Below are 27,869 nucleotides of genomic sequence, written 5' to 3' on the forward strand. Positions count from 1 at the left end.
CTCATTTGCCCAATAACTATCAAATTGTTCTAAAAATCAAGGTTTCGTAATTTTTCAAACCAAAAGCCCTTCTGTTCTTCCATATAGGTGAGTGAATTGACAAAAAAAGGGGGAAAAAAGGCACAAAAACAAAACTAAGCCCTGAAGACAAGGTCATTGTCTCTTCTACCAGTTTTGCCACATTCCTAGACTTTACATATGCAGATGTCACCAGCCAAAGCCTGAAAGGGGCTTTGAGGCACACCCTTGCAGCTTAAAAAAAAATCCTTTTTTTTGTCCTTAGATTCTTCACTGGCTTCAGATCATTTTGAGCTTTAGCATTCAACACTCTATACTCAAAGGATCATAATAATGCTTTTGTATTCATTTTGGGTTAACTGACCTTGCTTCCATTTTCTTTACATGTCTTTTTGACCTTCATGTTAGCAAATGAGTCCCTTGTGCATCCAACAAATAGTGAAGGATAACTTTCTCACCTGGAAAGTATGAAATGGAAATGTATTTTACATACTGGAGCTATTCTCTTCATGTTTTGTACTGAGGACTAAACTATTTTTGTCAAGTACAATAAATGCTATAGGAAAGTTCCTTAAATTATCCAGCCTATGGGAAATTGTTTTTAACAAAATGAGGCCTTGAAATCTACCTATTATTCCTTATAATATTTTTCAATGCCTTGCTAACCATTGCAAGCTGACTTACTATCAACTTACACGTAACTTGTCATGTTCTGAGAATAATGTCCTTAACCTGTAAAATTCTATTGAACCTGTTTGAATAAAGTCCTCCTATACATACAAAAGGGATTTTGAGATTCTAGCAGAGAAGTATTTTTCTTTATATCTCCAAAATAATCTGCATTTTGATTTCTTACCTATCTGGTCATAGGTTTGTCTCTTCCACTCTATTTTTGAACTCAGGTTGCTTTGAAAGGTAGACTATTCATTAAAAGTTACAATATTTCGAGATTATTTTCTCTAATAGACAGCCCTGACATAGACCAAAGAGTTTAAAAAGCAAAATCCTGCTTCTTTGTTTCCATCCTCCCCCCAGTGGCAAGGTAAATTTGTTTACTCAGTATTATGTTTATTCAATACAGACAACTTATTCCCAAGTTAGGAGACACAATTTCAGTTTTCTTTAACTGCCGGTAATGAGGTTTTGTCTATCAGTGTATCTACTGTATCTATTTCTAAGTGTTTTTCCCTCCTCATATAAAATACCCTCCATCACTGGGAGCAAGTGCTAGAACGTGTTCACATGACTCTAATCACAGCTAAATTAATCTGCATCTTGACTTATTCCAGGCTGAATCACAAACAGTCCACGCCCTCCATGATCCTTCTACAAATAATTCCTCATTTACCTGTGTTATACTTCCTGAGAGTATGAATAGACTTGACTTGATGAATTATTATCTCATTAGGACTTGTTAAGCACTAAACAGATTGGAATGCTTTTCAACCTTTTCCCTCCCCATCTCCCTTTTTTCATACATGCTAGTCAGAGTTTGCATCAATATTTAACTTTCTGTTAGTTTTATTTTGTTGGTGTGCTTTTCAATGTATGTGTTTTAAGTCTTAAAATAATTAATATCTTCTTTTTCTTAGCTTTCATAATTATTAAGAACTTTTCTAAGTTTAGGAACTGATTTGCGATACAAGTGCTAGTGCAAACTAAGACACAGACACTGGAAGCAGTGGGAATAATATGAATTCGTTATGGTATCTTTCATGTCTTTGGAACTCCTCATACTGGAATGTAAAAAATGTGTACTGAAAGTCAAATTCTACTTTCACAGTTAATGTATTAAAGTACAGAAATGCAAAGACATATAACTTTAGGATTTCATGAATTAAACCCTAATGTTCAAGACAAGCAGGTGCTGTGAAGAGGTGAATTTTAAAGTCAGAGGATGTGGGTTCAAACCTGTTTCTGCCACTTTTTACTTGTGTCAGTCAATCTGTTTAGTCTCCAGTTTCTTCATCTCTAAAATGAAGGTATTAGATTAAATGTATTTTGAAGTCCGCTTGAGTTTAAATCTATCGTCAAAATGAATTTATGTATTTTACTTTTCTCTTTTATACACTATAAAGACAATGTTTCTATTTTTCGTATCTCAGAGAGAATAAGTGCTATTTGTTGTTGTTATATATGAAATAAATAAATGCTCATTCATGAGAGGTCAAAGTAAAGTCCTTTCCCTTATCTTCGTTACATTTATTTGCATGTATGCTGGTTAAGGTTCATTTACGATAGATTATTCAGAGATATACTGACAAATATATTTAAGCTCTGTAGACCAGTAGAAGGCAACAGTACAAGAAGACTTTGCTGCATATTTGCTTCATTTCAATGTGCTGCTAATCTTTCAGTAGTTGGCTGATTGAAAGCCTTGAAAAACAAACAAAAAATTGTACTTAAGCAACTGATGTGGCTACAAAATCAAGACCCAAAGGTCAGGACAGTGAAGGGCCTATGTTGTAGTAGATTTAAGCCTTAGACTTGAAGAAATAAAAAATTACTAAAAAATCTACAAAATAAAATTGCTGATATGTTTCCCAATTTAAAAAATATTTCACTTACAAATGAAACAGAGGAAGAATGAAGAGCTTATTAACCACTCCATCAGTCTATAAAAACTATTCTTACTTTATTTGAAAGACATCAATATTTCTAAATATGAATGGATAAGGTGCCCATTTGTCACAGATAAATGCTACATTTGCTCTTATTCCATCTAAATAAACATAGGTAAAAGCCTTATCTTGTGATAGTATGTTGAAACAAATGTTTGAGCCTAAAGATCTTATTATGTTTTGGCTACAGGTAAATAAATAATTCTCTGATTTTCCATAAAAACAATACAGATTTTACCCCTATTTATAATACCTTCTTTGTGTAAAATGGGATTTTCTGCTACAGCTTTTATAAAAACAAAACATCAATGTCTTTGAAAAAGAATTGTGAAGAAAAAAACTCATTAGTTTCACTACATTTGTAAAATTTTGTGCCAAAAAACCAAGCCCGTCTCTAATATTATCATTTCTTTTTTAACCAAACCTGTGATTTCATCAGCATGGTAAACTCCTGGAAATTTGTCTACCAACAAAGATCATAGACCATGAGAGATGAAATGACTATTTGCCTGACGCAAAACTTGAACCCAGGTTTGTCTGATTTGAGTCAGCTCTCTGTCCACTACACTGTGCTTAAAATTGCAAAAGATTTTGTGCCAAATGCTTTGCTTTATTTTGCTACATGCTTCTAAATTTGGGGGTATTATAAAATTTCAATAAATTCTTTATTATATTTTAATAACTTATGAGCTAAGAAAATTGTTGAGATTACTTCATAAAAAGAGTCAGGCATGACTTTTTTGTAAAAAGGGAAACATCACTACATAAAGCCTGGAAATAAATAAAGCAGATGATTACTAAGGTTCCATCTGTCTTTAAAATTCTGATAGTAGATGAATAAAAAGTCCTTAGAAGGTATTTTTTACTTATTTTTACTCTGATGTCTTTAAACAATTAAAAGAGATTAGGTCTTCTTTGTCTGATCAGATAATTCTTTGCCCTTTAATGCACATTAGTAAATCCCATTAAAATTAGATATTGGCAAAATAAAAATATTCATTTATAAGCAGAATACAATGACAAGTACATAAAACAAACTCATTGGGTAAAAGCATATAGAAAGAACTTTCCCCCTGAGTAAAGTTTCATTGCTATGAAACATTTAGAGGAGATGGAATTAGGGGACATTCATCTTATCCATTCATCACTTCCCCCAAATCTGGATGAAAAATAAAGTATTTTATATGGAGCAATTGCTATTTTGGGGTTAAAGAAAACAAGTAGAATTCACTTTACAATTATGTGTAGCACATTGATTTTTAATCAAACTATGACTGAACTGATTCAGAATATAAGGAAAGACATTTTTAAAAATTGATAAAGCAATATGGTTCTGTTTTCAACAGGTCTTTTTTTGTACTTGATGTACTCAGTAAAATTTGAACCATGTAGTTCTTAATTTTACTGTGTTTATTATTTGTCTTGGGACTATTTCAGAGTTTGTTAGGCTTTCCCTCTCCCCCCCACTTAAAAACACAGCATATTAGATCTCAGTTTTCTTGTTTTAAAACCATCCTTAATTCACTTTTCTTAGACAAAATTTCTTCAGTAAACTCTTTATTCAACAAAATCAGCCCTCTATATTTGGTAACAAATCAACCCCTAAAACATAAGGAGATCTGCTCCAAGACCTTTGACAAAGTTGCACAGGGAATGCATTGAACTGAGACAATTTACATGTCATTTATTCTTAGCAGCACTGCATTTCTCTTAATAAGACAAATGGTACTTTGGTTTGCATCTTGTGGTAAAGTACTGCCTGGAATTATTCTGCTTTATATATCAATTGAATAGAAATCATTGCATCATTAGGATTTTCATGTTATCCTTGAAAAGACGCTGTGTGTATGTGCGTGATCAAATCAACTTTTTTTCTGGATGATTGATTTTTTTTAATTGTAAAAGCAGACTATTGCCAAACAATCAATTGGATCACTGCACAGCCAATCTGATTTGATCACTAAGACCACATCTGGTTATTTTAGCCATCTTAATGTCCCAAATTCAATCAATTACAAAACATTCTGTTTCCTTAGAAATACACTCTTCAGAAATGAATCTGATGAGAAAAGATTCACTGTGGTATGTACATCTGCATGACCTGTGGTATAAATCCATTTTAATAAATAATTGTATCAGCGATATAGAACTGAATGTTAATGCTGAAGCACAAGTTTAGCTGTAGATGTGGTTATATTGTTTGTAAGCAAATTGTATTTTCAGTGATCTAGGTGGCTTGAAGCAAAGAATTTGCCTCCCCCCCAACAAATCAATTTTATAAATTTGAAATCGTATATGTAAGGATCACTTAAAAGTGAGGAGCCCTTTTATAACTTTTCTTCCTGGTCTCATATTTGCCAATTTTTCAGTAGTCAATATTTTTTAATAAAATTTTTATAAGTCCACAGAGAGGAGGTTCTTTTCTATCTCCTCACACACACATAGCTCTGAACCCTTCCCTAGAAAATAATTTCGGAATAGGGAAGAGAGAAATGAAAAAGAGTTACTAACATACATATTTCCTTTTTTTTTCTTCTTTGATGGATTTGACTGCAAAATGATTGAATGGGGCAAATTCATGCGCACTGCTTGTTAAGACAGCATTTTTTGGAAAAGGGCTCTGTCTAAGTAAACATGATTTAAATCCTTTTTTTTCCTCTTACCCATAATCTTCTTCTTGTCTGACTAAATCTTTCTGACATACTATCTGCAGAGTACTTGGAAGGTTCTTGTCATATCTCAGCAACCCCAATTTCTTTTCTTCCTCATGCCATCTCCAATAATCTTCCTTTTATAATACATGGGAAAACAAATTTTCTTTCTCATAACAATTGTGTCAAAAAAAAAAGAACAGTGGTTTCTTTTAAAGTATGTATATGTGAGCATAGAGATATTCATGCATATGTGTTAAGGTATACATTTATATACAGATATACATATATACGTACATATTTATGCTTGTGTTTTTTCATCTAATTTCCAATAAGTACAAAAGGACAATATTAAAAACAATAATAACTAATTAAATCTAATGCAATTGTCAAAATCTAACTAGTAACTCTAAAATATGTTGCTTTTTTTGCCCCACATATTTGTTTCATGTTTAGCATTCTCTTTTCCACAGAGCAGAGATTGTAGGGGTTTATGCTAACATAAACACTGTATAGTTCGGTGAAGCCGTATTAAGCTTATAGAATTTACCAAAGTCTAAAAGCATTGAATAGAGGAGAAATCTGATTCTAGATTTTAAAAAAATCTATGCTATAAAATATTATATTTTAAAAGTCCCATTAGCTATTAATCTGAATGCTTATGGTTAAGAAAATTATTGACAGTAATGACTTTGAATACAAAGCATTTCATTTTATAAAACACTTCTTGTTTTAATTTGGAAAAGAGCAAAAAAAAAAAAATACCCCATAGCAGTGATGTCTTCTTCTGCACATTTTATTTCAAATTTTAAAGAGGGGAAACAAGAAAAATTAATTCACTCACAGATTTAAATTCATTTCCTCACTAAAAACTTAGCATTCAGTATCAGACTTCTAGGTTAGGTTGTTTTTTTTTTTTTTTATGGTTGAGTTATAAAGTAAAACTCCTAAAAATAGGAATTTATGGTACAAATGACAGATTTTAACAGTAAAGGCATAAACAGTGTATCTTTGCAGATGCTTAAATCAAATATGGGGTGAGGGTTTGAGAGGAATGATGTATTGCCAGGACACTGAGTGTGCGTTATTTTAATTGGCCATATCTAGTTAACCATCTTGTTTTCTTTAGAAAACAAATAACAAAGTTGCAAGCAATTTGATTACACAATTTTTTTTACCATAAAATATATCAAAAACAATGAATTTAATCATTCTGTGGTCTGGGTTGAATTCAAGATTGTGATCTTTTATTGAACTCCAAAGCAACAAAGAATTACAAACTTACTGATGACCATCTTTGAAGTTGAATGACCCATTATTATTGTATGATGCTACAAAAGGACAAAGTCCAAAATTTAGAATTTTATACGGGGTTTATACTTATCTAAGAAACCCAAGGAAAGTTAAGGAATTAAGTACTGAATTAGTGAATATGTCATTTGATTATGATTCTGAGATTAAACTTTAAATCTGTTTCATATTAAACAACACTTCAATTTCTTTTTGACAAAGAAATGCTTATGCAAATTAAAAAGAAACAATGCTAAGTTAAACAGAACAGTAGTGAATAATACATAATCATAATCATATATGTGTGTATGTGTATATATATATATGTGTGTGTGTGTGTGTGTATATTCAGTTACTTGAAATATAAACAACCACTAGTTTACTCAAATGCAAAATAAATTAATATCCAACACAATTCTGGATTTAAAAAGCAACTCAATGCCATGAATTCTTAAGCAAAGTCAATTTTCTTAGTTAATCACATTTTGATACATGCAAAAAGAAAGTTCTATTTCACAATTATTCTAAGACAAGTGAATTAAATTAGAAATCCTCAAAACTGTAGCTATACATAGCCATGAATTGATGTTTCTCAAAATCTGTTTTCAAACATTATATTCTCTGTCACTGATGTTTACGGAAACTTTCCATTACATTATCAAAGTAGTATCACCAAACTTTATTTTTATGATCAATATGAAATGTAATATTTAATCTTTTCATCCTGTTTAAATAAATGCTCATTTCAATGTTTAGCTAGCATCCTATTAACACCAGTAGCTGTATATGAGGCACTCTGACTTTCCTTAGAGAATTGTTTTTGATGTATCTATCCCTTTATGACAGGAGTTTAACATATACAATTTGTTTCATCTTTCTATTCTTGCCACCCCAGAATACACTGTTCTTCCATGCTTTGCCGATATATCAATTACTAGTTCTGATAAAAACATGGGAGTTTATTTCAAAAGTTTAATAAAATCAAAATAAATACTATGGTGGGAGGAAGTTACAATACCATCTGAAAGGTAATCAACCTAGTGGAAAAATTGTTATTGTCATACATGTAGAATGTTACATGAAAGCTGAAAATAAAAATTTCAATGCTATGCTCATCGAAACTTTTCCACGGCATTAATATTGTCATGTATTCCATTTAATACATTTGAGGCATTATTCTAAATTATTTTTAAATGAGGGAAAGAATGGAAACAATTAAAATAAACCAAATTAGACCAACACACAGCAAAGAGTAATAGTTCTTTGCTAATATTGTGCAAACAAAACCTACTGAAAATATTATGTTGGTAAACTCGTCTAGTGACAATCAGTTGGTCTCACCCCTTTCCAAAGATAACCAACAACTAAGGCTCCTTCCACTATTTTCTTTAATGTAGACAAATGGGTTGTCTACAGTTATGTTCTCTACCACTCATCCAGAAAGCTGTGGTCCTGACTTGGTAGTCAAAAGATCTGGGTTTTAATACTAGTTGTTCCGCTCACTAGATGTTTTCTTGGGCAAATCACTTCATATTTCTGGGTTACAGTTTCCTCATCTGTAAAATGAGAAGGACTGGAAAAAGATACTTCTAACGTTCTTTCCAGTTCCAACATACTATGATTCTGCAAATAAGAGTTCTGATCAAAAAACAAAAAATTAACCTCTTGTATTATACAAGTATTGTGTCCGTTTGTTATACCAAGATTTTATTTTATTACTTTGTTAGAGTATATAAAGCTCTAATTCTAGTACTAAATCTTTCCCTATAGCTCTTTGGAACTGACAAAAACAAGCCACAACCATTTCTGATGTAAATAAAAAACATTACTCTGCATATCGACAGACCAAATAAAAGTTCTGCTTTTACTTGAAGCAGAAAACTCACCTACAGAAAACTACAAAAAGCTGTGCTGGCACCTAGTGGATAATGGTTGTAGCAAATTCCACCTTCTACCCAATTGTACTGTTGTTGCTAATAGGATGTATTTGAATTACTTTCCACTACCTTTTCTATTGAAAACTTCACTATGGCTGAAGGGCCAAGCCCAATGAATCACCCAGAATAAATTTACTACAGCTATATAACTAAATATTCTGAGTTTATCTTTGGGTAAGGACAGGAAGAATTTTGGGAACTACAAGGCACAGAACCCTGTGGAAACAAGGCACGGTCCCTGCTGATGTGCATTGCCAAACCTTGTTACACCAAGTCCAGTTCTCTCCACAATAAAGACTTCTGATGAAATCAAATGGCACCTGTAAAGTATTATCTCTGTGGACAAAAGGTACTCTTCCTATGCACTACAGGAAAGCAAGCTAAATGGAGTGCATAGCAGGCAGATCTTGGAGCCAAAAAGACCTTTATTAAAGTCTTACCTCTTAATTCTTACTGACTGTGTGGCCATGGCCATGTTTCCTCAGATCATAAGGTGGTTTTGTAGTCAACTAAGATATGAAGCTTCAGACAAATTGCTGATTTGCATGAGGGGAGGAAGTTTCCCTGCTAAGAGTTCCTTCTCTTGTGGAGGCCACATTTGTAGCAAAAATAATAATAATGATAATACACTTCAGACTTTCAGTCTGCCATTAAATTTTGAGGTTTCAAATAACCACATTTATTTACTTATTTGCCCTTTAAAACATTTGGTCACGGAAGTGCCATTTTAAAATTGGAGCATCTGCCCCAAGGTGAGCTGAAAAGCAGCTAATGAAAAAAGTGTTACATGGGGACAGTGGTCACAATTTATAACTGGGAGAAATCTCATAGAACATCTATTTCTAACCCCTCATTTTTATACATAAGCAAACTGAGCCTCAGAGAGGTTCATAAGAGAGATTTTGAACTACAGAGGACCTTAGAGGTCATCTAAACCCACCATTTTAAAAAATGAGATAACAGAAGTCTAGGAATGTAAACACAGGTAAGGAATATCAGAGACAAGGTTTGAACCCACATCTTTCGATTTCAAATCTAGTGTTCTTTTTAACTATAGCATGCTACAATTTTATTACAGTCCATTCTGTCTGAAGGAGGTTTCAGTTCATTTATGAATTTATCCACTCTCTATAGCTCCCCTGTCTGGGCCCCAAGGGTTGTAGAGTCTACTTGTTCAGGATCTATTACCACATTTCTTAGTAGTCCATGGATGGTAGATAACTATTGTACAATGGAGTTCACAGAAAGATCAAATTACTAGGGTTAAACTAATTATAGCACTGAAGTGGATTAAAACAAAGTCAGTCAAGAATAAATTTGTAGTTGTTGTTATTGTTCAGTCATGTCTGACTCTTCATGACCTCATTTGGGGTTTTGGCAAAGATCCTAGAGTGTTTGCTTTTTTTTTTTTTCTCCAGCTCATTTTACAAATGAGGACGCTGAAGCAAACAGGGTTAAGTGACTTGCCTAGGCTCACACGCTAATAAGTGTTTAAGGGCAGATTTGAACTCAGGAAGATGACTCTTCCTGAGTCCAAATCTAGCACTCTATCCACTGTGTCACCTACTTGCCCCTAAAAATAAGGTTTTCTCCAACATTTCCTTCTTGCCTAGAGTAGCGCAGAACAATGCTTCAGTCCAGTGAGCTCTAGATTTGCTTTACCAAAGTGTCATATTTAGGAGCCAATCCATTTCAGCAGAGTTTTATTTAGCCCTTAATTTGTGCAAAGCAATGTTTTAAGCACTAGAGAGATGAAGTCACAGATAAGGCAACACATCCAAGGGCTGGGGAAAGTTTTATTCAAGAGAGGATAAACCAGAACTTAATTTACCTGAACCAGGGCACAGTGAGAGGAAAATTTTACAATAAAGAGAATGTGTTTACATTCCTAGACTTCTGTTATCTCATTTTTTAAAATGGTGGGTTTAGATGACCTCTAAGGTCCTCTGTAGTTCAAAATCTCTCTTATGAACCTCTCTGAGGCTCAGTTTGCTTATGTATAAAAATGAGGGGTTAGAAATAGATGTTCTATGAGATTTCTCCCAGTTATAAAAGAACTCATCTTAATTCTGAAGCAGAGAATAAAATGCAATAGAATGTAGAAATAATCTCTGCCATTATCAGTTTTACTGATTCATACAACTGATATGACTTTGTAGATCATACACAAAGGCAAACTTTTAATTACACATTTTTAGTGTATTTTCATGTTTTCAGTTCTCACGTGTTTTTTCTTCTAATTGTAGGGTTATCTACATTGATTTTGTCTTGTACTTTTGTATGAGATCCAAGTGGATAGAATGTGTGTACACTCTATCACTGACAAAACAGACCAGGATGTCTTTTAAAGAGATAATTAAAGTATTAGATTACCTGTCACTTTTGTACTCAATACTGTCACCCTGGATTCAATGCAGCAAATACTCATGTTGATTTTTATGTTGGAATAAGTAGCTGTATTTACTGAACACAAGACCAGGTTTCAGAAATGTCAATAAATGTCATTATATATAAATGAGTCAGAAGCTCTTAGAATAACTAGACTGGGCATCCCTAAATACCTACATCTTAAAATGAGTATTTTTATAGACTAAGAGAAACAAGTAACCAAAAAGTAAATGATTATATTCAGGAACCTCACCCTTTATATATGCTATTCACTATTACTTCAACGTTGATTTTAGGGTGAAAATCAACATTCAAATCTGAGCTGAAGTAAAAGTAAGAATGAATAAGTATTCTAAGCATTCATATATATAAATATGTACGTACACATATCTATATCTGTTGAGAATGTGTTAAAAAGAATATGTAAGTACTAAAGAGCTTTCATTGAATTTACTAAATCAATATTTTCGTTACTTCAGTAAAGCTAAATTTAAAGATTTATGGCATAATTAGTATAATTAGAGTTGCCTCTCACCTTTATAATTCATGCCCCAGTACTCCAATCTCTGGGCTTACAAGGACAGGGTTCAGTCATGGGGCAGTTACCAAAGTAGGACTCTGTCTCATATTGCCCCCACCTAGAGTTGTCTCTGGGAAATCTCAGAATATGACTTGAATAAAGCCTGTGTATAAATCACTATAAACACGTTGAAAAGAGCCCTCAAATATTGTACAAACATTCAATCTAACAATAAGTACAGGACAACCTTTATTTTATCCCACAGAAAATGTAAAAAGGACTCATGGTAGATTATAGTAACTGATGTCCCTCTAAGTATCAGTGGAGTATATTTATATTTCCTTCTGGTGTGCGTGTGCATGTGCATGTGAGTGCGCATATGTGTGTGTATGTGTGTGTGTGTGTGTATGTGTCTCCTTCTGATGGGAATCAACTTGTGCCTTATAGTCCTCCAGATTCATAGCACTACCCTGAGCTTTAGGTTACCTTCAGAGTAGTTCCAGTAAATCCTACTTTTGCCTCAGAAATGAATGCCAGCCTTCAGCCTTATAGTATTACCCTGAGATCTTGGACTCCCACCAGAAGAAATGCTCTTGGAGCTATTAGGCCATTCCCAATCAATGAATTAGTATTTATTAAGTGCACTGAGTATACAAATTTGAAGGATGAAACAACTTCTATTTTCAAGGAGCTTATATTCCCATGGAGAAGACAAGTACATGTATAAATAAATACAGAAAAACACAAAGTGAGTAAATGCAATTAAATAAAAATGTTTCAATAGAAAGTAGTTTGAAAAGGAGAGCACTAGCAATTGGAAGCAGATCCTAAATTGCTTCTTTCAGAAGGTGGGGCTTGAGTTGTATATTAAAGGAAGAGAGAGACTCAATGAGGTAGAATTAAGGCCAGTATAAAGGCACCGAGGTAGAAGATGAAATGTTGTGCATGAAAAGCAAAGTGAAGGATTTGGAGGAGGGGTAACATCCAAGGATTCTGGAAAAATAAGGACCAGATTGTGAAGAGGGATTTTTAAAGCTTAAAAGAAGGATCATATTTTGTCTTAGAGGAACTAGGAAGCCCTTGGAGGTTATTGAGTAAGAGAGCCACATGACCAGAGCTTCCCTTAAAGAAAATTACTCTGGCAACAATGTGTAGGACAGACTGCAGTAGTGAGAGACTGGAGGTACAGTTACCAAATGATGCTGCAATAATCCAGGCAAGAAGTGATGGAGGCTTGAACTGAGATACTGGCTGTGTGCATGGAGATAAATGATCAAATGTGAAAAATATTGTGGAGGCAAAAATGTCAAGATTTAGATATGTCTATATAATATCTTAGATATTACCAATTAGATATGTGAGGTGAGGGATAATGAGGAGTTAAGGGTAATGTCAAGGTTACAAACTTGGGAGAGTGGAAGAATGGGGCTGCCTTCTGTAGAAATAGTGAATTTTGGAAAGGAAGAGGGTTTTGAAGGAAAGAAAATGTATTTAGTTTTGAATATGTTGAATACAGGATGTCTTTTGGACACCTGCTTTGAAATGTCCAATAGACAATTGATGATGCAAGCTTGAAGCTCAAGGGAAAGACTATGGCTACATATATGCATACACCTACATATATACACCTATATGCATATATCCTCTTAGTAGCCTCTTCTGCTATTATAGGTTTAATTATATTTGTTTGTAAGTATACATATATATATATATATACTCACACACAAATATATTCATATATTGTGTGTGCATGTATAATATGCACACGTATATAAAGGATTCTGTCCTAGGCCTTCACCTTTTCTCCTTCTGAACTTCCAATAGCCTCATCTGCTTCTAGGTAATTAATATGCACACACACACATATATAATTAAACTCATAGGAGCATATATATTACATAATATAAAATTAAACACATAGGAGCAAATGAAGTTACCAAGACAGTGTATAAGGGAAGAAGAGATAAGAGCCTTAGATGGAGTCCTCCCAATATTCTAGTGTGTTACACAATCCTCCCAGAGGTCCACCCTTGGTCCTTAGACTGCTGTAGGACTTAGAGTTGCTAGAGAGGCAACTTTTCCCTATGTATTCTCTACATAATTATTCAGCAACAACAGATGGCAAAATCCAGGTACTTTGTTTGTCTATATAGTGGTTATATTACCTTTCTACTTGAGTTGTGCAGGTATAAAAAGGTCATTCTATCTAAAAGGATAGATTCTAGGATTCTACTGCACAGAAAATCATTCCTCCTCTGTTCAGGTAACTGGAGTTAAATTCTCAACATCCCTTCAGAAAAATAGGGTTCAGAAATTTCTACCACTTGCATTATGTGGTTTTCCTCCCGTATCAACAATCTGTCAATGAAAGCTTAGACTGTTGCCTCTCGTTGATAGGGTCCAGGTCCAGAAATTTTCCATTCAGGACTCAGGGCCTCATAGATGAAAGGATGCACAACTCATTTTTGTCTTTGACCCTTGGGAGTCATTAGAGGCTGTTGGGAGACAGAGATTCTACACTCTCTAGGACCCAGGTTCAGTATTTCTACTACTTTCTCAGGTCATCACTGGAAAAACAGAAAATGGGGTCAGGGTGGGAGGGGCAGGGAACAGCAAAAAAAAAAACAAAGATCAAGTTGGAAAAGTTGGCTCCTTTTTTATAGTCCAGCACAAAGCTACTTCAGTCCATCCAAAAATAGTCAGAATTAATCAGCTTCTTAATTAATCCACACAATGTTAAGAATGAATTAACTGGGTATCTCAATACAGAAGAATACAAAGGCTCAGTATACAGCAGTATACTGTATAAAGCTAGCAGTTATCAAACTTGTCTCAGGATCCCTTTATGCTCTTAAAATTTGAGAACCATAAAGAGCTTTTAATTGTATGAGTCATATCTATCAGTATTTACCATATTAGACATAAAAATATTTCTATAATGATAAAAATAATTTTTACCTCAGGTATCCTGTGAAAGGATTTTAGGAATCTCCAAGGGACACTAGATCATTCTTTGAGAAGCTTTGTTGTAAACTCATCAAATTGATCATGGAACTAACTGGATCAACTTCTTATATCATGTTTTGGATACCAGGAAGTTTCTTCTGGAGGACTTGAAGGAACTGTTCTAAGTGTTATTTTCCATCTATAACAGAAAGATCAGAACAATGTCTTCTAATGGATTCTAAGATATGCTGGGGTGCCTTCTTCCTAGAAAAGTAGATCATGAATTACTCCTCCTAAGAAACTTAGCAAACCATTTTTCAGGCCACGCAAGTAGTAGAGAGTTATCCAATATCTATGATGGCCCAATGTGATTCGTAAAAGTTGTATTACTTTCTCTAAGAGTACTAGAAAGGAAAAACCTAAAATGACTTACATGAACTGATACAAAGTGAAGCAAAGAGAACCAGGAGAATGTTGTACACAAGTAACAGCAATATTGTAGATGACAAACCATAAATTATTTAGCTCTTCTCAGCAATTCAATGCTCCAAGACCAAAGGACTCATGATAAAGCATACCATCTGCTTCCAGTGAAAGAACTGATATTGTTTGAATACAGATTGAAGCATGCCATTTTCATTATCTTTAATTCTTTTTCTCTCATTTTTTATTCTTTTATTTCTATTTATTTTATTTGTACTTCTTCTACAAAATGACTAATATGGAAATGTTTTAGATGACTACATATGTGTAACCTATATATTTGATTTCTTACTGTCTAGGGTAGGAGGTAGAGGAGAGAGTGAAGAAAGGAGAGATAGAAAATTCAATACAAAAAAAAAGTTAAAAATTGTTTTAACATTAGGACAACTACATTTTTAAAAGAATAATACTAGAAAATTATATCAGCATGAATTCTTAAGTCTTAAAAAAGAGAACAGGACTCAAGAATTTCCTCAAGCTACCTGATTACAACTTAAAGTCTACTAGTAACAATTTTTATAACATTTGGAAGATTGGTTTGCTACATATTTTTTGGAGAGGACAAAACTGAAAAAATATTAACATAAATAAAGAATATTTTCAGTCTGACATGGTAGAAAGAGAACTAAATTTGGATTCAGAATACATCAATTCATATCCTAGATCTCAGAATCTAAATCTATGTCATCTTAGGCAAGTCCCTTAACTTCTGAATTCTTTTCTTTTGTTTTGGGGGAAAAATTCAGTCTTGAACCCCTCCCCTGGTCCTTGACTTAAATCTCTGCATTTCAGGTGGTTAGTTAAGTACATGAGGTTGTGACATAGATAGATAGATAGATAGATAGATAGATAGATAGATAGATAGATAGATAGATAGATAGATATCTCCTTTTGAAATAGTTCATGTATATATGAACTATTTCAAAAGGAGATTTTTTTCAGAATTACTTCAATAATAGAACTTTGAATTATAAAATTCAGTTAAAATATTTTAAGCAATCAATTAAAATAACAATAGAAAAAAAAATCTTTGATTAAAACTTCTGTCCTGGACACCTGGACTATCACAATAGCCTCTTAATTGATTTTTCTGTGTTGGATCTCTTCCTTCTCCAATCAGTCCTCCACAAAACTGCCAAAGTAATATACCTAAATCCAGTGATGATTATATCTCTACCCAGTTCAAAAGGCTCTCATGATTCCTTATTTCCTATAGGATATTATAAAAACTTCTCAATTTGACATTAAAAGCCTTTCAAAGTTGACCCCAGAGGACCTGTCAAGTTCTACACATTACTCCTCTTCATGCCCTTTCTTTTCCAGCCAAATTGGCTCTGCATACACACAACAGTCCCCTCTGCTTATTCCCACCTTTTTTGCATCACTAGTTCCTTTCAAAGTTCAACTCAAGTGCCATCTTCCAGTCAAGGCCTTTCTTGGCATCTTCCCGCCTTGAACTTCCTGCTCACTCAGAGATTACTTTGCATTTGTGTATATAACTGCATGTGTGTATACTTAAACACATGTAAATATGCATATATGTATGCACACACATATCTAATTTCTATTTTAAAGGTACACGTATTTCTTTCAATTGAAAGTAAATCCCCTGAAGGCAAGGATTGTTTCCTTTTTTGTCTTTGTATCCCCAAGGCCTAATACAGTTGACTGAATTGCTGGACTTCATTTCCTGATCTGTAAAATGAGGAATATAACCTGCAACCTTTAATAAAAGATTGATCCTAATTCAAGAGAAAGAATAGGCTGGCATCAAGGTACACAATGTAACCTCAGCCTCCCCATAATACACTGAGAAAATGATAAAATCAATAGGGGCCTAATCCCATCTCAATAAAATAAATAGAGCAGGAAGCATACAATGAGATCCTGTAGGAAATGATTTTATTGTCACAACCAGTTCTTCTACCCTACTGAAGACTGGCAGAACCACCCTGGTAGCTCTAAACTAATCTCCCCTCCTGTCATGTTTATGGCTATGCCAAATAAAGAGGAGAGAAAGTATTCCTTTCCAAAACCAAAGTTGTAAGAAGAAATATGCTACACAGAGTCATAGGAAAATGCATTGTGAATCTTAACTCATCACATAAATATGAGCCATTATTCCTACAGAGAGGGGTTGAGGCGTGTACTCCAAGCGATGCGTCCAAATCCTAGTTTTGTGAATCAAATTAGCCTATTTCAAATCTAGAGTAAGAGTCATGTGGGTATGGGTTGGTTAGCTAGACAGATGTGAGTCAATAATTCAACCTCCATCAATTTGATAGTACAAGGCAATCCCACAGTAGATAGAAGAAAAAGAAATTAAATAGCTAATGGTTCATTAACTCTAACCAAAGACATTATTTTTATATATGTCTATATTGAAAGACATTGCACAATATGAGAGGAAGAACACTGGCTGAGAGTCAGGAGATTCCACACAGCTTGAGTGCTGGCCCTGATAACTGCTATCTGTATGAACTTGACAAATCATTACACCTCTGTGAGACTCAGTTTTCTCATCTGTAAAGTAGGGATAAATATTACTCATACTATTTAATTCTAGAACTTACAATAATACAAGATAATGATTACATAATAAATAAGTGTATAAAAATAATGTTAAACCAAGTTAGAAAAAGAAACAAAGCAGGGCAGTTTCTGGAATTTCAGTATGTTTTGAAGCACCATTCACAACTATGACAATAAGTAAAATGTTGTAAATCTGATAGTGTTATACATTTCTAAAATGTATTCCTTATTTCAGATGAAAGAATTTGTAAATTATCTTCTTTGTCCCCCCTGCATTAATTTTGGATTTTAATTTTTAACAGCTTAAACACATAACAATATTGTTATTCAGATTTACTCTTCCTTATTCATAAATTGCAAATCTGACACAAATATTTGGTTAGAGAGTAATATTCAAAGCTTTTTTAAATGCCAGGGTTTCAACAAGACTGAATGGTAAATGTAGAAAGAGTCATGGAAAGGCACACTAACGCAATGTTACTGGAAGTGTGAACTGGTACAACAATTCTGAAAAGCGAATGGAAATTATGTAAATAACATGACTGAAATGTCCATACCCTTTCAATATAATGTAATATTAATGTACTGTGATAAACAAGCATGATGAATACAGAGAAGCATGGAAAGACTTATATGAACAGATGTAAAATGGATACAAAGTAGCAGAGCCAGATCTCTAGTACAAAAATAATGTAAAGAGAAAGATCAATGACAAAACAAGTAAAACTAAATTTTTCAATATTATAAAGAACAAGGATGTTCTAAAAGAAAAAATATGAGAAAACACCTCAATAGATGTCAGAACTTTTCATATAACATCAGATATTTGTTGATGTGCTGATTAGTTTTGTTGATTATTTTCCTCTTCCTTTTTCTTCCTGCTTAAAGAAGGAAGTAGCTAGGTAGTCCAGTGGAAAGAGTGTTGGACCCTGAGTTAAGAAGACCCAAGATCAAATGCAGCCTCACTTGCTTACTAGCTGTGTCGCCCTGGAAAATTCTTTTAACCTCAGTTTCTTCATTTGTAAAATGGGGATATTAATAACATATATCATCCAGATCGTTGTGAAGATCAGTGCTTTGCCAACCTTAAAGCATGATAACTATTAAAATTGAAAACAATTTTGTAAGGGAGAAGGAAGGATACAAAGGGAAGTTTAGGCAATTTTAAAAGAAAATATATTAACAGATATGATCAGCATAAGAGAAATTTCCAAAATTATGCTTTAAATATGCTCCAGAGATACTTCACATGTGATTAGATTTCTATATAACAAATCATATGAAATATGTGTACATATGCTCTTCATTATAAATAAAACAATATTAACACAGGCTAAAAAACTATAGACTTAAAATATTGAAAAACGTCATTTAGCTTCTATTTTTACATGAATTCAGTTATCCAATATGTTTGGTATCAATAAAAAAGAGCCACTCACCCTTAGATAAATGGCATTTATCATATTGTACTCATGAATCTGAACATGTTTCTTAACTCCTTTTACATTAATTAATAAGACATGTGCAGCTATATCATATCAGGTCAAAGAAAGATGGCTACTGCAATCTTAGGCAGTACCTATATATTCATTGGGTGGCACAATTTGAACATGAAACCTAATAAAATGGACAATAGACACTGACATAAACCCTAAACACTCTATGCTACAATCTTGTTTTACTACTACATGACAAAAGTTTATTGGAGGTAACATAACAACATAGCAGAGTGGATAGTGAGCCAGCTTGGGATTCAGAAAGACCTTGATTGATGCCCTTTCTGTGATACATCCTGGATGTATGACTCTGCAGAGCAGCCAATCTGCCTTGTGACAGGCATTTCCTTTACTCAAAGTTCCCTGCTTCCTTACATAGAAGAAATTACAGGTCTCAGAAAAAGAAAAAGTATTTTTAAAAGTATTGAAGTATTTCTTAGGTTATCAACTCCATTCAAACAAACCTTTTTACTAAGTCACAGAAAACCGTAAAGATTTCTTTAATTCCTTTATTTTTTCCACTTATTTTTAAGTAGACAGGTAAAGTTTGTGAAAGTTAGTTCTTTGCTCTTATGGTGTTAAAAATGCTTTATCTTTGCTCCTGAAGCTACCCTCAAGTAATAATGAAATCCTTAAAGCAGTGAGAAAAATAAGCCTATTCCATCTACCTGCATAGTTAGGCTAGATACTGAGTAAGTAACAACAACCTAGCAATTTTAAGTCACAACATTTCACTGGAAATGAGGCAGAACTTGTGTATTTTAACAGCTTTTTACAACCAGTAACCTCTACTACATTTATTTTACTTTCTGTGAGAAGACCAGAGAAGGTCCGTAATTTAAACCAAAGGGCCTTTTCAGACCTAAGGACAAAAAACATTTCTGCTTAGCACCTGAGTAATAATGTGGGATATGTACAGGTGAATCAAAGATAGTTTGTCTTCAGCCAGTCTGAAATGTGTGACTCATTTCCAGTCCTGTGATCATTTATTATTCAGTAAAGAAAGGCAAGCTTTTTGCTCTGCAAACACAGTGGTGGTCCTCAGGTCAGAATGATTTACCATGTCTGCTCAGAAATACATTACCTAGGTATTTATAAAAAGGTCTCACACAGAGACATACAGATTGGATGTTCTTAGCATACTAAGAAAGTTGAAGGGTTAGTTAATGAGACATTTTTTTCATTGCCAATAATTATATACGAAGTACATTTTAAGAAGTCCTTTATTTTAAATTGTTTTCGTTATAAATATTCACATTTTATTTAAAAATAAAGACATCAGCTTTTGATGAAAAAAAGAGTCCCTTGTTATTAATTTTTGAGAGCTAAAATAAAGGAAATTAGGAAACTGAAGCTCATGAAAACTAGCTTAGAAATTTTATATATGTGTGTGTTATATTTGCATGCACGTACATGCATATATTTAACTGAATAGTTGGTGTAATCACCAACAGTTATCTATAATTACATGTCTACATATAAATTTATGTATTTTAATTTAATATAGTCATGTATAACTACATACATAGATATTTCAAATAAAATATATTTAATTGAACAAATAGTTTTATATAGGTCTCAATATAACTATATATTTAATTAACGCATATATATACTTACAATAATATATAACTATATACAAATGATATATTTTATATTTATATGAATCTACAAACTAATTAGTTTTTATTATTTTTTTCTAATGTCCTTTGTTCTAGTTCTGACATTAATAACTAGGGGGTCTGAGTTTCATACTTTACTCTCTTACACATATTGTGAGAAAGACTATATATAATCATATATAAATATATACTTATATATGTAATAAATATATTTATGTAGACTAGACATGGAATTTCTTTGGTATGGTGAATATGTTCTGCGCAAAAGTGTGAATTTTTTTTTGTCCTGAGCACAGTGATGATCACCAAGTGAATACCACGTCAATAATGGAGTTCACACACTTGAGCTGGCTACTTGGTCTTTAAAAGGAAACAGGGATCTACCAGTGTCCGACTGATAGGGTAGACAAGCAAACTGGGAGAAGGGAAAGTGGAGGAAGAGACCAACATAGACATTGACACTAACATGGGCAAGGACACAGACAAAAATACAGACACAGGCATGGACATGGACACAAACCTAGACACAGACACAATCACAATCTATTGGGTCCTGTGTATGTGTGTGTGTATGTGTGTGTGTACACACATAAATGCTTAAATACATTGTGTGTGTGTATATATATATATATATATATACACACACATATATGTGTATGTGATGTGTGTATATGTATATATGTATGCGCACACACATGTGTATACCTAAAAAAAAGAAACCTATGTATCAATATGGCTTCTTCAAAGAAGCATATGTACATAAAGGCTCATGACAGACAAGGAAGATAAAAGAAAGATAGAGCTTCATCAGGGGAGGGAAGAAAGGAAGGCTTTCTGAGAGAAAGTGGGAATGGTAAAACAGATGCCCAGTCTTACATATAGAGAAGGACTGTAGGTCATGACACCTTCATAGATGCAAAAAGAAAGGATTGGCACAGTGCATAAATGTCAAGCAGTCCCATGGACTCTGTGTGAGGGTGTGTGAGTGGAGGATAAACACACACATATATATATGTATGTATGTATGTATGTGTATGTATGTATGTGTATGTATGTACATATATGTGCCATTACCTTCTTACCTGTCCTTATGCCAGGATCTAAACAGAGAATCACCCCCACAGCACCATCCATTCAGTGTTCTGCAACCAATCAGCTAGGATCTCCTCTTTCTGGAAGTCTCATTTGTCAAATTTTTCCCTCTGTTGGATGACAACATGGGTATATTCTAGAAGGTATTCTTTTACAGGCGTAATTTTGACTAGCCAGCCTCTGGCATCTCTTCCAATTCTGCTTTGTATAGAGCCAAATTAGTTTTAGATTTTTTTTAACATTTTACTAAATCAATCTGAAAAATATTGAGTCCCTGATGTAATTCATCTTTCAAACTACCTGCAGGCTTCTTCAAATGATCTATAATATGGTTATAATAACATTTATCCCAATTATCTACATTCCCTCACTGTCTCATCAAACTGGGTATTTTCTTTCTTAGGTTATGATGGAACATCTTTCCATTTTAATTTTTGCTGTAATTACTGTGAAATCAAGGTTTCAGTAATATAGGTATACAAAATCCTAGTGATCTTGGCTAAATACCAGGGGTATAGTGAGTTGGTCCCCTAAACAGGTAAGTATACAATGAAAATAAGTATAATGAAGAAATAGTTTGTATTTCAGTTTTCCTTAAAGGTTTTCTAGGGATGGTTTGAGAAGACTATAGAACCTTCCATAATATGAAAAAACCTTACATTATGAAGCATTATTTTTCCATTTGGGCATAATCATTAGATAGTCTTTTGCCAAGCCTTTTGAAATATGATCATTATTGGAAACACCGGGTATGTAACGACCTATATGTGGCTTAGTAGTAATAGTTTCATAGGCATCTCAAAATTTTCTATGGGAGAGGCTCCCTAGTAATTAGGGAAATCCAAGTTATATAGTACCCAGATCCTTACTTGAAAAAAAGACTAGAGTAAGGCAATTTGCTTATTCTTGCTTAATTCTAACCCTTTATCAGATGATAAGTTCCCTGACACTGTGAAAGGAAAACTTCCTTATACTTCACCAAATAGTGAGGAATCACCATCCTACTAATCATTCCAAACAGCTCTCCAAAGTTCAATGCTAAAAGCCTAGAAACATAAGGAAAAGATAGATCCCTGCTTTAATCCATTCCATAGAAACAAGATGGTCATGACAGTGTGCAATCTATTCTACTCAGGGAAGACTCAAGTGAAATGACATCAGTTATAAATTGGTTTTGATATTTACTATTAATTAATTATGTTTAATTGTATCTCATGCATGATAGTGTCAAAGAAAAACTCAGTAAGTTATAAGCCATATCTCAAGTCACTAGTTATTTACTTAGAATACATTTAAATTAAACTGCTCCTCTGTCACCCAGCTGTGAATAACTGGTAACCATGATAGCCATTTGCAATGATATGGAATTTGCTTTTATCATTATGTTTTTCAGTTTCTAGTTTCACCTTTTTTATTAGTTTTGAAATGTAAGACATGTATAGCAGAGTCATGAAGTGCCTATTTGGGGTTGACTAAATATAGATATTTTTTAAAATTATCTTTAAGGTTTAACCACCAAGAAGGAAGAGATGTTCAGCATGACACAAGAGCATTGTGCAAGAGATCATTTTTGCTGTTTTGGAAGAGGGTGGGGCATTTGCAGGAATTCCCAAAGAAAACTTTGACAGAAAGACCCTTTTTCACCAAGAAATTCACTAAATAATTTTGCCTAATTTTGAGCATGATGACCTTATGACTCTAATTTTTACCTGTGCTAAATTAGTACTAGAAAGAGCATTCCAGTAAGCAATTTGGGGCTGACATTCAAATAGACCAATTGACTTACTGAGTCTTTTCCACCTCAAATTTTTGTGATTTTAATCTACAAGTACTTTTAGTAATAATTCACTTTTTTTCACTGAAATTTTAGCTGCAGACACACTCACAATTGGCAAGCCATGATTAAAGACATTATGTACTGAAAACCTTACCCTCTAATTTTTTTTTCTAATTTACTTATGAAAATTACCCAATAATGAGTACTTGCGTTGAAGTATGGATTGGGTTTTTTTTTAAAGTGAAAATGTTGCCATTGTTTTAAGGCAGCAATCCATCTTGGAGAATACCTGTGAAAGAAATTAAGAACTTTTGCATGTGAAGGCAAAAATACAGGGACTTGGAGAGAGGACATTTCTAACGAAAGAGAGAAAGTCCACTGTTTAAAATCCCAGTTTGGTCATACTTTTTGGTACTAGTCAATAAAATCAAGGACCACGTATAAACAAAACATTCCATTCGACATTATGTCAACCTTTAACAAAAAGATCATCCATCACTGTAAATGAATGTTCTGTGCACCTGTTTAAGTTGATGTGCATTCTTTCAAGTTGTTTTTTTTTAACCTTGTGTCTGTTAGAGCTACACGTGAGCTTATTCTATTTGTGTGGGAAGTAGCCTTCTAAATTTCACCATAATAAATTGTATCACACTGCATCTGTGAGTTGAAAGTGCATTTATGTGTTTTCTCTTCTCTAATACTGACACATTTATATCTTTTCCATGTCTGCTTATTTAACTATGACAGTGACAAAATAAAAATTTATTCATATGATTTTGCCTAAAAAATACACAGGCCAAAATTATGATGCCCATTAAAGAAAATCTAATAAAAACTTCTCATATAAATTGTGCAAAATATAAGATATTTATTGCATGGATTAACAAGTTTAGTAATGCATACTATATTTCATCCCACCCAATAACATCAAACTAATGAAGTTAGTTTTATATTTTTTTTAGAATCAGCATGATTTCTGCAGATAGGTACTCTTAAGCCCCTGTCCTCCCTATCCTTATTGTGTATCTGAGAAAAAACTATTATACTTATCTATATACAATTAAGCCTCAAATCATTATCAATCAGAAATTTTTAAAACATTTTTTACCTAAATTTCTCCAAGAACTTTAACAATATTAGCTCACTAACTATTGTAGGTAGACATTTTTTGACTCTTTTGTGGTTTTGTTGGGGTAGGGGGAGTAGGGGAGGTGATGGTTGTTGGAAGAGAGGATTCTGTAGCTATTATTTCTTCAGTCTGAGGAAATCCTGGTGTGCAAACTCCAAAATAAGATTCAGTTCCTTAACTAATAGCTTTGGAGAATTGCCTAGAATCACTGAACTGAAATATTAAGTGACTTCTTCTGAAAAAGAGACAATGGACTGGATATGTAGATTGAAACACATTTTTTGGACAGAGTCAATGTGGGCTTGTTTTGGCTTGCCCTTAAGTATTTGTTGTAAAGATTTTGCTTTTCTTCCTTTTTTTCATGTATTTGAGGGAGGAGAGTGAGTGAAAAATAAAGCATTGATCATTCCAAAAAAAAAAAAAAAGAAATTGAGCATTTTAAGTTAAGAGACATGCCCATGATCACATAGTGAGTATATAGTTTGAATTTGGGTCTTCCTGACTATGATGTCAGTCCTCTATCCATTAAGCCATACATTTCTCATTACTACACATGGAAAAAGTAAGGATGAGCTCACATTACATAGCTGCTACATGACTGTAATATAACAGGTTAACATTCACTTGTTCAACGGATATTTGGTTTTACAACATCATTTTGGGAGTAGAAGAGAGATGTGAAATAAAGTGAAAGTGATAAAAATGAAATTGCATTCACAGAATCATAAAAGTTGAGAATCAAAAGGAACCTCAAAGGCCATCCATACATAAAAGGAATCCACATTATAACATAATCAATAAGTAATCATTTAGTCTTTACTTAAAGACCTGCAAGGAGGAAGAATTCACTAATCCTCGAGGCTGCTCTTTCTACTTTTAGAAAGTTCTAATAATTGAAGGGGAAAATATTTAATACCAAGCCTAAACTGGCCTATTTGCTACTTGCATCTACGGTTTCTAGTTCTGCCCTCTGGGGACCAATGAAAAAATTCTAATTCCTCTTCCATATGACAGAGCTTCGAATAACGTCCTCCTGAGTTTTCTCCAGATTAACATTCCCAGTACCTTCAACTGGCCTCCATGTGACATGGACTTAATGTCCTTCACCATCCTGATTGCCCATCTCTGGACACTGTCCAGATTTTTACCATCAGTCTCAAGCTGTGTTGTCAGTCAGTCAACATACATTTGTGAAACGTACAGACATTGCGCTCAGCACTAGGGATACAAAGAAAGGCAAAAGATAGTCCTTTTTCTCAAGGAGCCCATAATCTAATGGAAGTAAATAACTACATAGAAACAATATATGTAGAGGATAAGCTGGAAATAATCAACAGAGGGAACACACTAACATTAAGAAGGAATTGGGAAGGGCTTCTTGCAGAAGATGAGCCTTTAGCTGGGGCTTAAAGAAACTCAAGGAAGCCAAGAAGCCGAAATGAGAGAAGACAGAATTCCAGACATGGAGGACAGCCAATGAAAATGTCCAGCATTGACAGATAGGATCTTTTATTTGAGGAACAGCTCAAACAAATTTAGCTAGATTACTGAGTATGTGTGGAGGTTAGGGGATAGAAAAGCAGGCAGAAAAATATAAGAAGACTAGAAAGGGAGTAGGACGTGATGTTGCAAAAAAAGCTTTAAATGTCAAATACAACATGTTATATTCAATCTTAAAGGTGGTGGTGGGGTCACTAGAGTTTGTTGAATGGGGAGTGACATGATCAGACCTTTGCTTTAAGATCAATTTGACAGTGAAGTGAAAGAACTAGAGTGAAAAGACTTAAAGCAAGGAGACGAATCAGAAGGCTATTGCAATGGCCTAGGCGAGAAAAGATAAGGGTCTGCACCAGAGGGGTAGTAACATCAAAAGAGATAAAGGGGCATACATGAGAGGTATTGTGAAGGGTAAATCAATAGGTTTCTGCAACAGATTGGATATGGAGATGACAAAAAAGTGAGGATTCAAGGATGATAACTATATAACTAGGAGGACAGGCTAATAATTTCCTCAGCAGTAACAGAAAAAATTTGGAAGAGGATAAGGTTTAAGGGAAAACATAATGAGTTCAGTTTTAGAGATATTGAGTTTAATAAGTCTATGAGACATCTAGTTCAAGATTTCTAATAGGCAGCTGAAGATATGAAACTAGAAGTAAGGAGAGAAATTAGGACTGAATAAATAGATCTGAGGATCATTTGCATAGAGACAATGGAATCTTTGACAGCTCATGAGATTACCAAATGAAATAGTATAGAGGAAAAAGAGAAGAGGGGCTAGGGCAGAGCACTGTTAACAGAACTGGAGGAAATTTCCTCAAAGGACACAGAGAAGGCACAGGTAGAAAAGTAAAAGACTAGAATAATGTCAGAGAAATCTAGAAAAAAGACAGTATCAAAGAGTAAAAATGTGATTAACAGTGTATAAGTCTTCAGAGAGGCCAAAAAGAAAGATGCTTGGGAAAATGACTTTAGGTTTGACAATTAGGAGATCATTGATAACTTTGGAGGGAGCAGTTTCCCTTGAATGATGAGAAGTCAGACTAAGAGAGTTTGAGAAGACAGTTGTAAGTAAAGCAAGTGAAAGGACTGATCACATATGGCCTTTTCAAGGAGTTTAACCACCAAAGGGAAGAGGCATATAGGATGACAGTGGGGTGGATGGATGGATGGATGGATAGATGGATGGATGGATGGATGGATGGATGGATGGATGGATGGATGGATGGATGGATGGATGAATGGATGAAGGAAGGAAGGAAGGAAAGAAAGATTTTTTGAGGATGTAAGAGAATATTTGTAGGTAGCTGGAAGCATCCAGTAGACAAAAAGAGATTGCAGATAATTAAGAGAGTGGTGATGATAAAGGGGGGAATCTACCAGAGACAAGATAAAACGCTATCACTTGTATATTCAGAGAGGTTTGTTTTGGCAAAGAGAAGGGCTACTTCTTCACATGATACCCAGGTAAAAGAGATGGTAAGGTAAAGTGATAGGGTAAGAGTGATTTGAAATGTGAAAGAGGGAAAAAATAAAGCTCAGTAAATGGGGTCAATGCTTTTAGTAAAATATGAAGTAAGATGTTCAGCTGAGAGGGTGGGTGTGAAAAGGAACTATGGGAGGTTTGAGAGGAAATGAAACCACTGTGGTAGGCTGGGATAGTGAGTCAATTAGGGAAATACAATGAGGCCCCTGCTGAGGTCATGTAATTTAAGTGTAGTGGACTCAGTAGGCATTTTGTGACTTGCTGCACTTTTCATTCAGTTGCATGTGAAAGTGATCCAAGGCTGAGACTTGAAAACAAGATTGACAGTAGGACACTGGACAAAAGGATTCAAGAGAAGAGAAAATATATTGAGTTAAAGTT

General features: G+C 33.9%; 1 protein-coding gene across 3 annotated transcripts in view; it reads right to left on the reverse strand.

Annotated features, from left to right (window-relative positions):
- SLC25A21 (solute carrier family 25 member 21) overlaps positions 1-27,869 on the reverse strand; it is a 759,060-nt gene that overhangs the window by 457,822 nt on the left and 273,369 nt on the right. Inside the window, exon 2 of one of the 3 annotated variants that reach the window (XM_072629748.1) lies at positions 14,384-14,570. The exons of 1 other annotated variant lie outside the window; for it this stretch is intronic. Coding sequence is in view for 1 of the 2 variants with exons in the window: in XM_072629747.1 (XP_072485848.1) it covers positions 21,587-21,638 (52 nt within the window). In the remaining variant the exon portion in view is untranslated. Of the gene's footprint in view, positions 1-14,383; positions 14,571-21,586; positions 21,707-27,869 lie in introns of all 3 variants that reach the window. One more of the 3 variants, XM_072629747.1, reaches the window with a different exon arrangement.

The sequence above is a fragment of the Notamacropus eugenii genome, chromosome 1 (genome assembly GCF_028372415.1).
Source record: "Notamacropus eugenii isolate mMacEug1 chromosome 1, mMacEug1.pri_v2, whole genome shotgun sequence".
Taxonomy (NCBI): Eukaryota; Metazoa; Chordata; class Mammalia; order Diprotodontia; family Macropodidae; genus Notamacropus; species Notamacropus eugenii.